The sequence below is a fragment of the Monodelphis domestica genome, chromosome 7 (genome assembly GCF_027887165.1).
Source record: "Monodelphis domestica isolate mMonDom1 chromosome 7, mMonDom1.pri, whole genome shotgun sequence".
Classification (NCBI taxonomy): Eukaryota; Metazoa; Chordata; class Mammalia; order Didelphimorphia; family Didelphidae; genus Monodelphis; species Monodelphis domestica.
In genome coordinates, this window is record NC_077233.1 from 89,263,897 (window position 1) to 89,274,452 (window position 10,556).

The window sequence follows — 10,556 nt, forward strand, 5'->3', positions numbered from 1 at the left end:
TGATTAGTTGCTAATGAGCTGAAGGAACTGGTTTACACCCTTCCAGCAGAAGAGTTTTTTGCCAGAAAGCATCACGTAGCTTAAAAGGGCAGCAGAACTGGGGGAGGTTGAGAGAAGGGCAACAGAGGCTAGCAAAGAGAGAGAAAGTCCATGAGGACATACTGGAAAAAAAAATCCTACTCTGGACAGACAGGCCAAGAAGGGGGAGGGAGTTAAAAGTCTATGCATCTTCCTAAGGATACAGGAGAATACAGGAGCCAGGGCTTCCCCCATCCACCCCAGAGATAAAAACCTGGGGCTTTGTCATAAAGCTTCAAAGAGATCCATAGGGGACCAGAGAAAGGAAGGAACATTTTATATAGTGGGCTGCAAATGTACTGATGTTATCTAGAAGATTTGGGAGAGTCCAATTATGGGGTGCCTAATTAGTATAGAAAATTGAGGACCCACTAAAAAAAAAGTACCTGTCCCTAAAGTCCTCAAAAGAACTTATTCTCTACTGAGGGATGTTGCATTTAAAGAAGGAGCCAGGAGCAGCTAGGTGGTTCAGTGGAGAAGAGAGCCAAAGTCAGAGATTAAAAGGTCCTGGGTTCAAATTTAACCTCAGACCTTCTTAGCTTAACTCCTTACCACTCTTCTGCCAAAGACCTGATACTTAGTATCGATTCTTTTTTTTTAACCTTTACCTTCCATCTTAGAATTAATACTGTGTATTGGTTCCAAGACAGGAGTAATAAGGGATAGGTAATGGTGTTAAGTGACTTACCCAGGGTCACACAGAAAAAAAGAAAAAAGAAAGAGCCAGGAGTATGGAGCCTGGAGAAGATGCAGGCAGGCCATGAGTTAGGCAATTTTTATCGTTCCATCAAAGCCCAACTCAATTACCTCCTCCCAGTGCTGATAACTATCCCTCTCCCCCAATCCAGCACATCTTTGTGTCTACCTAATGTATAGGCCCTCTCTTATTGCGTATTGCAGTTATCAATATTGGTGTCTCATCTCTCTATTAGACTAGTGACATCCGTTAGGGCATGGCCCGTCCTTTATCTAAACTTAGCATCTCCACTCTTGCCTAATGCAGTGTTCTAAAGACAGTGTGTACTTAATGGAGGATGGGAATAATAACCCTAATCTAAACTTAGCATCTCCTTCGCAGTCTAATATGGTGCTCTAAATACAGTGTGTACCTAACGGGCGTGGGCATCAACATTTATATGGTGCCCACTATTGTCAGTGCTTTGCAAATATTATTTCACTGGTTCCTCACCACAATCCTGGGAGGTAAGTGCTATTAATTTCCAGTTGAGGAAATGAAGGCAGAGAGAGGTTAAATGACTTGCTCAGGGTCACACAATTAGTAAATGTCCAAGGTTGGATTTGAACTCAAGAAGAGAAGTTGGCACTTTGGACACTTCATCCCCTAGCATCCCCCTAGGAACAGTGGATGGTAGTAGGTAAATATGTTAGCTGAGGATAGAAAAGACTTTCTATTAGACACAGGATGGGTGATGCTGCAGATGGAATTCCTGCTTTGGATAAAGCTCAGATAGCATGACCATTCAAGTCTCTATGAGCTCTGAGGGTCTATAACTAAGTAATAAAGATCAGAAGTATAAATAAGTTCAGGATAATTGATAAATATTTGTTAAATTAAATAAAAAACGTATATTCCTTATATTTCACAGGAGATAATCAGTTGGGTGATAAGGGAGTTTAGAACTTATTCATAAACCCTTGAGGAAATTGGTCCTAGCTTCTTCCAAACCAAGGGTTCTTGAACTTGTCTTTTAAAAAATACTTTGATGATTACATTTCAATAAAACTGAACTTTTTGCAATCTTACATATTTTATTTTATGCAATTGAAAACATGCTTCTGGGAGGGATCACAGACTACTCAAGAGGCCCATAATTCAAAACGGGGCAAGGATGGAACCATACTTAGCAGAGCCAGAATCCTGGGCTGATGAAAGGGCCACAGGACTTCCTATATTTCTATATGAGAAGCACTAAGAAGAACACAAAGATTTGGAATTAGGGGACTCTGGGTTCTAAACTCAGCTCTGCTCCTTGCCGTTTACTCCTCTGTAAAACTGTGATGGAGTGGAGAAGGGATTAAAAGACAGCATAATGGATAGGGAACTGGACTAAAGAGGACCAGGAGGATCTGAATTCAAATTTTGCCTCGGAATCTAAGAAGTCAATTTCCCCATCCACAAATCTGGTAAAAAAGGAGTTACTTAGCAAGATGACACCAGAGCCATGAGTCATATAGCTAATATACCACCTACCCTGAGTTTCCCATCAAACATCATTCATCCCCATCAAGGTCCCTTCCAGCTTTAAATCTCTGATCCTATGATCCCAAAGGCCCCTTCTTGCTCTAACATTCAGTAACTCTAGGAGTTAACATTAGTATATTTCCTGATGAGTAAGCCCTTGGCAAAGTGGGCCTTGTTTGGACATTTTATGAAAAATGATTTCAGAGTCAGGTCAGGTCCTGGATTAACTGTGAGATGATTTTCCACTAAATTCCAAATTAATCTATAAGCTCTTTGTGGGCAAGGACATGTCTTAAATTCTTTCTCCATCCCACAGTGGTTATAGAATGCCAAGTATACAGTAAACTCAGATACTTGAGGCCAGATGGGACCTCAAAAATCATCCATGCCAACCCTTTCATTTTCATTATACAGCTAGAGAAACTGAGGACCTTGGAGAGGGAAAAGATTTATTTAAAGGGATGCTGCCTGTCAGTACAAAGCTCAATTCAACAAGTTTTTATTAAATTTTTACTATAAGGAACAGTGGAATCAGAAGGACCTGAGTTTAAATTCAACTCCCATTGCCTAGTCCTTCCCGTTCTTCCTCCTTGGAACCCATACACAGTATTGATGCATGGTAAGGGTTTAAAAAAAAGTATTAGGCAGGGATAGAAAAACAAAACTGAGAACAATCTCTGCCCTCAAGGAGCAGTGTCTAGAATAGTACAAGCATCTAATAAATAGATGCTTATTGGCCTGCTGATAGAAACACAATGGTCTCTGCTCCCAAAGACCTTATAGTTTCCTGGCAGGAGTACATGCTTGTTGAATAGTGACAAATTCTGCTCAAGAGACAGCTCCCAGTATTGACCTTTCTCCCTCCCACTCTGTCCCTGGGGGAGGATAGGGGGAATTATCTGGGTCTGGCTTCTGTTTAGAAGCAAACTTAACTGTTTTGGCTCCAAGTACATGTGCCACGATGTACTCGCTGGATTCCCGGGCTTCAGGCACTCCTCTCTCCTCAAATAGCTGTGCCCAGTGGTTGACCAGAGCTCTTGCTGTCACTGATGGGGGCCTGCAGCCACTGGCAAGCCTCAGTGGCTGCAAAGCAAGAAGCGACTGGAGTCTTCCCTTCCATTTCTCTCCTCTAGGTCTGAGGCCCCACGGCTTCATGAACCTAAGCCACATGTCTTAGAGGAGTAGAGTCTGTTGATGGAGTATCAGCCAAGGTTGAGGATCTTAGAGCTAGTTATTCTTTGTTGACCTAGGACCAGGAAAGAGAGACAGACATCACCTCCCACAAGAACTTGATAGATTCATTGTATCTTCTACCTCTGGGACATTGCCCCCCATCCATTTCCCCCAGACACCCAACTCTACTCTTACTCCCAAACATCTTGATCCAGGTCTCATCACCTGGACTGCTTCAGCTATCTCTGAATCAGACACCCAGCCCTTTCCACACAAGCAGAGAAATCTTCCTTCCATGACTTGTGGTACACAACACCTTTCACAGAAAAAATTCTCCATAAATAAATGCTGGATGAATGGAATGTAGAGTTGGGGCTTGGTGTTGTCATCCTCCCATTTCACAGGCTGTCTTTCTTTCTAAACCTTGCCCATTTTTTAGGCCCTGCTTAGCCCCACCTCTCTCAGAAAGTCTTTCCCACCATGAGGATCCCTCCTTCCTTTGATAGCCAGCCCTTTGCATCTATAGTCAGCTGTGCTCATACTTGTTTATAATATTCTTCTTGGAGCATTTCAAGATTTTTATTATTTATTATTATTAATATGCATTTATTATTATTATGGTGATAAAAATATTTTATTATGATTTATTCTTATTTTCCATATCCTGTCTCCCTAAGCCAGACTGAGCCTTCCCCTTGATCTAGAGCTAATTGGGTGGCATAGAAAAGGGGAAGAGTCTGAAAATAATGGATTGATTGGCTTTCCTAGGAAGGAAGAAGAGTATTAGAGAAAGAATCCCAGATTTGATTTCCCAGAATCTGACTTCAAATGTTCATCCTGTCATGTTAACCTGGAAGTATCTTGGTAATGTCAAAATGTGGAATCTAGGTTTAAACCCTACTCTGATACTTTCTATCAATCTGAGAAAATCACTGGAAATCTCAGCATCCTTTGACTTTTCTGTAAAGTAGAGCTCTTTGTCTTATGAGATTATTCTATGCAAAGTATTTTCCAAAACTTAAGAAAGTTATACAAAGAGAAGTTATTCTGGTATGAGCTAACAGCATTGACTCTGGAGTCAAGAGGATCTGGGTTCATATTCTCCCTCTGAGCTTAGTATTTGTGTAACCACAGACAAGTCCCTTCACCTTCCTAAGCTTCACTGTCATCTCTAAAATGAAGGGGTTGGATTAGATGGCCTCTGTGATTCCTTCAGACTCCACAGACTTTAAATCAGCTATAGGTTTGTTAATCTGGGGTTCGTGGAAGGTATGATGAATAGATTTCAAGGGATCCATGACCTTGGATAGGAATAGGAAATAAAAATTACAACTTTGTTTCTTAGTTTTCTTTGCAATCTCATATGTTTTATTTTATGTACTGTGAAGACTGGATTTAGCTATTTCCTGATTGTAACAATGAAGATATGTAACAATGAAGATACTTAGTTCTTTCTTTATTGTGAAGATAAAATTGTAAGCTACAATCTATTTTTAGATTTTAACTACAAAAAGATGTTAACTAACTACAAAAGGTGAATTAACCACAAAAAGGTGGTAAGTAACCCAAAAAGATATAATCTAACCAGAGAAGGTGAGAACTAAAGAGTGGGCAGTCCTGGAGAAAATCTAACCAAAGAAGGTGAGAACTAAAGAATGGGCAGTCCTGGAGAAAAGCATATGTTGTAATTGGTAAATGTGAAAATTTAGAGGAGGTGACACAAGAGAAAAAGATCTTTAAATAGAGGGGAAAAAAGACTGAAGAAAACAGTCAGTCACCCAGGCTTCGAGTGAAAGATCAGTCACTCGGGGCTGAAGGGAAGACGGACATTCATTCAGATATTCAGGCACTGACTGGAAGGCAGACACCCAGACTTCTTTTAGACTGTCACCGTTGGTGAGTGAAAAGCTGACTTAGTGACCCCGCCTTTCTGGAGGCCCATCTTCTTGAGACTCTCTTCCCCTGACTGGGGCTTAGAGATTCTAACTGGTATCAGAAGAAGCCGGAGTTTTTTTTTCTTTCTCTCTCTCTCTCATTTCTTAATATCTTCCTTCTATTGTAAATATTGTAAATAAACTACCATAAATTCCATTTATTTTAGTAATTCATCTTGGGACTTAGAAATTAAATCCCTGGAGACCACATACATAAATAATATTCAGAGTCCAACCACAATTAAGTTTAACAGTACATATAAGCTATATTCTGAGAAGGAATCCTTAAGCTTCAGCAGATTGTCCATGGGGTCCAGGATTCACACAAATGTTAATAATTCCTTCTCTAAGGTCTCCTTTAGTTCTGACATTCTATGGATGTTTCTGATCAGATTCTGTCTGAGCCTATTATTCCAAGTTAGATACTGTATTCTAATAATCAGAGACCAGAATATGAGGGTGAGGGGCTGGTGGGTCCTTTGAAAGTCTGAGGAGCTGCTAGGGCCGAAGGCCTTAGACACTGGCTCCAATCTAGGGACCACCTGGGAAAGGATGGTTCAGATGTGCCTAGGGTCTTCCTAAAAAATACCACTACTACATCTGTATCTCAAAGACATTTTATAAAAAAGGGGAGGAGGGAAAGGACTTATTTGCCAAAAAAAAAAATGTATAGCAACTCTTTCCATGTTGACAAAGAATTGGAAATGGAGGGGATGTCCATCAGTTGGGGAATGACTAAACAAGTTGTGGTATATGATTGTGATAAAATACTATTGTGCTATAAGAAATGACCAACCAGCAAAGTGATTTAGGGAAAACCTGGAAAGACCTATATGAACTGATGCAAAGTGAGTAGAACAAGATACAGTAATGGCAATACTGTACAGTGATCAACTATGGATGATTTAGCTATTCTCAATAATCCAATGATCTAAGACAATGACAAAAAATTCTATCCACTTTGAGAAAGAACTGAGAGTCTGAATGCAGAATGAAGCATACTATTTCTCATTCTAATTTCTTTGTGGATTTTATTTTTGTATCTTTTTCTACAACATAGCCAATATGGAAATATGTTTTGCATGACTGTACATATATAACCTATATACAGTTTGAGAGCTAGACCTAGAGATGGGAGGTAGTAGGTTCAAATCTGTTCTCAGACACTTCCTAGCTGTGTGACCCTAGGCAAATCATATAACCCCCATTGCCTTAGCTCTTACTGCTCTTCTGCCTTAGAATAAATACACAGGATTGATTCTAAGGCAAAAGGTAAGGGTTTTAAAAAATGTTTATTTTTACATGTAACTGGAAAAAATAAAATGTTATTTTAAAAAATAAACTTAAAAAGAATATAAGAGATTTTTGAGGTTATTTACTCCAAATCTCTCATTTATCAAGTCCTCAGGAGGTCACCTGGGACCTTGAATATTAGCGTAAGGAATCTGGATATACTTCTTTAGATAACAGAGAGTTGTGGAGTTAACCATAAAAAAAAAAATATTTTAGGGGAGGGAAGCTAAGTGGCTCAGGGGATTGAGAGCCAGGCCTGGAGACAGTAGGTCCAGGGTTCAAATTTGGTATCAAACACTTTCTAGCTGTATGACTCTGGGCAAGTCACTTAAATACCATTACCTAGTCCTAGCCCTTACCTCTTTTTTGCCTTGAAACCAATATACTATATTGATTCTGAGATGGAAAGTGTTTTTTAAAAAATATTTCAATAAGATTAAGTATTAATGCTTATGGTATGTACCATTATGCATTATTTCTTTTTTGAGTTACCATTTGTTTTATAAATATAAAAGATATCATTGTAATATAATAATATAATACATATGATTTGTTATAGGTATATAATAAATTATAATAAATATATTCTCACATTAGCTATATCCCAAAATCTGTCTAATTCTGTTTTTCCCTCCTCCCCAAGAAGGCAGGTAATCTGAAATAGGTTGAACATATATTATCATATAATACATCCAATATACATTCTTGACAGTGTCCCTATTCTCCACTAATTTGTAGAACAAACAGATTCTGTCTTCAGAGATTTGTGTCTTGGAAATCACATCTCCAGAGAGATCAGAGCCTCTTTTTCTGGATAAGTTTGCAGGAGAAATTACCTTCTTGTCTTCTAGCAATCCATGCTGGCCAATGGAATAGTGCTCCTACCATTTCCCTTTCCCCTGGTCAAAAATAATTTGCTTCATAGTTACCAGGACACCCCCAAAAGACCTATCACAGGCATTCAGTAAAATATATGTTGAATAGAATTGAGGAGACTAAATATTTTATAGGATAGCTAATTAAATCATTGTATTATTTTAGTTTAAGGAATTAAGGAATAAATGTTATCAAAGAAAAAGAAATCCATCAAACAAAAATCCTCCATACCTGGGTAGGCCGCTCTGGGCACTGGATACCAAGGTTCGGAGTTCTCTAGAACTGTGGGCATTGACTCCAGTCCCACTCCTTTTCCATTGCCATCTCTAAGACTAAGTGTCTTTCCTTCCTTCCGGGAAGGGCAGCAGCTCCAGCGGTGGCTCCTCCCCCAAGGCATAGGATCTCCTCCCCTCTCCTACAAGCTCGGAACAGTCCCCTCCCTCCCTTCTTTTCTCTTCCAATCCGCTCCCTCGCTCTCTCCCTCAAGATGCGAGGCTCCTCCCACCTGGCTCTCCCCTCTGGGGAGTAAAGACCACGTGGTCTGTGGGATCTAGCCCGGCGCTGTTGGCCGGGGTTCCCTCTGCTGCCTCACTCTGATTAGCTCCCTTCCTAACCAGTTCTGAGAGCTTCTGAATTCCGCTGTCCGAGCTTGCCAATGCTTTAGTGTGTCTGCTTTTAGGCGTTCACTGCCTCTATGTATGTATCTGGAATGTCAGTATCCCCTGTATGGATAGTTTCGAAATGCCGGCGGTTGGCCCCTGGAGGTGTTTCTGCATCCCCTGGAAACTGAAAGAGAAAATTAAATCCCAAGAAAAGCAGGTTACTAGGCATCCCTGAAGGGTGACCTCATTGGTATGGGAAGAAAACACAGTTATATTAAACACCTATTCTATGTCAGGCACTGCTAAACGCTTTACAAATATTATTTCATTTGGTCCCTATAACCACCCTGGGAGACAGGTACTGTTATTATCCTCATTTTACAATTGAGGAAATAGAGGCAGACAGAGGTTAAATTAGTTGCCCAGTATCACGTGCTAGTATATAAATATGTTTTATATATTAATTACCATTTATAATTAATTAATATAATTAATTATACATAATAACTAAATATATAGTTTTAGCTTCTACCTTCTGTCTTAGACTCAATACTATGTATGGATTTCAAGGCAGGAGGGCTTAGCAATGGGAATTATTCAGGGTCTCACATTTAGTAAGTCTTTGAGACCAAACTTGAACCCAAGACCTACCCATCTCTGAGTCTGACTCTCAATCCACGGGAGTCACCTAGCTGCCCCCATAGAGCTAGTATTTTAGGACTGAATTTCAATTCAGGCCTTCCAGACTTCTGCTCCATGTTCTATCCACTGTGCTTACCTATCAACCTTTCATGGAGTTTACTGATGATGCTCAGATCCAGAGCTAACAACTTCTAGACATAATTCCTTGGTCTTTTGTCATACATCCTTACAACCTTCCATCCTGGGGGCTGGTTAACTCCTTCCCCAGCCTCAATCACTTCCTAGATGTAGCTACCAGTCCTAAAACAATTGCCCAGATAGGTAAAAGATCCCACTCACAATTTTATTATGATGAATCTAATTCTTCTCACCTTTTTTTCAATAATGATCAGTTAGAAAGGATCCAGGGATAAGTCATCCTGCTATTACTCTTTTAATGCTCTTTTAGGATTTTTGGATAGACAGATAAAATAATGACTTTTTACAAATAAGAAAGAGTATTGGAGGAGGCAGCTAAGTGGGTCAGTGGATAGATCACTAGCACTGGACTCTGGAAGACCTGAGTTCAAACCCAGACTCCTAGGTGTAGTAATAGTTACCTTGGACAAGTCACTTAACCTCTGCCTTAATCCACTGGAGAAGGAAATGGCAAAACATTCCAGGATCTTTGCCAAGAAAACCCCTTGGGCAGTATGGTCACAAGGAGTTGAACATGAGTGAAATAACAAGAACTATGGAGATCTTCTGAAGGAGTAGCTTCAGGAGAATTCCAGCATCAGCTAGGATGACAGGAGTGATTGTTTCTGATCCTGGTTCAACATGATTTTTATTTTAAACCCTCACTTTCCATCTTAGAATCATTACTATGTGTTGGTTCTAAGGCAGAAGAGTGGTAAGGGCTAGGCAATGGGGGTTAAGGGATTTGCCCACAGTCACACAGCTAGGAAGTGTCTGAGGCCAAATTTGAACCCAGAACCTCCAGTCTCCAGGCCTGGCTCTTTATCCTCTGAGTCCCTTAGCTGTCCTCTACCCCCATATGATTTTAATTTCTTCTGTTAGATCTCTGTATTTTGGAAGCTTTCTTTTCCCTCATAGCTTGGAGATGATATCTATTTAAAATTTCCTCATATTGTTTTTAGTGAAGTTATTGGAAGGCATTTATTAGGCACCTGCTATGTACCACTTTACAAATATTATCTCATTTAATCCTCACAACAACTCTTGGAGGTAATTGCTAATATTATCCGTTTTGCACTTGAAAAAACTGAGACTAATTCAGAGCCTAAATGGCTTGGCCAAGGTCACACAGCTAGGAAGTATCTAAGGTTGAATCTGATCTCGAATCTTCCTGATTCCAGGCTCAGAACTCTATTTATTTGCTACCCAGCTGCTGGTGGTCTCACTCTTAGGAGGCATAGACTAGATTGTAACTTCACTGGGACTCTCATGGCTGAAGAAACTTTTCATCGAAATGTGGGTCAGTATCCTCTGCACAACTTGGAGCTTCAGAGAGCTGCAGGTGACATGGCCAGGACAGGACAGAAGCAGGACTTTATTGGCTTGGAGGCCAGCTGTCTGTCCATTCTATTCCATTGCAGTAGTAGCAACTGAACTGTTGGGCAGAGCAGGAGTTGAGGTAACCCTACAGCAACTCACAGTTCTGATATTATTTTAGGGTTTGACCAGCTCTGCTACATTTTTATCTCATTTGATAATGGATTGTAAGCTCCTGAGGGCAGGGAATGTTTTTCCTTT

General features: G+C 40.1%; 1 protein-coding gene across 1 annotated transcript in view; it reads right to left on the reverse strand.

Moving 5' to 3' along the window:
- Positions 1-7,957, reverse strand: part of HEMK1 (HemK methyltransferase family member 1) — a 45,851-nt gene extending 37,894 nt beyond the window's left edge. Inside the window, exons 1-2 of the mRNA XM_001378717.5 lie at positions 7,789-7,957; positions 3,215-3,527 (exon numbers count right to left, since the gene is read on the reverse strand). Of these exons, the coding sequence (XP_001378754.3) occupies positions 3,215-3,451 (237 nt within the window). The 5' untranslated portion in view covers positions 3,452-3,527; positions 7,789-7,957. The remainder of the gene's footprint in view (positions 1-3,214; positions 3,528-7,788) is intronic.
- Between the last annotated feature and the right edge of the window lie 2,599 nt (positions 7,958-10,556).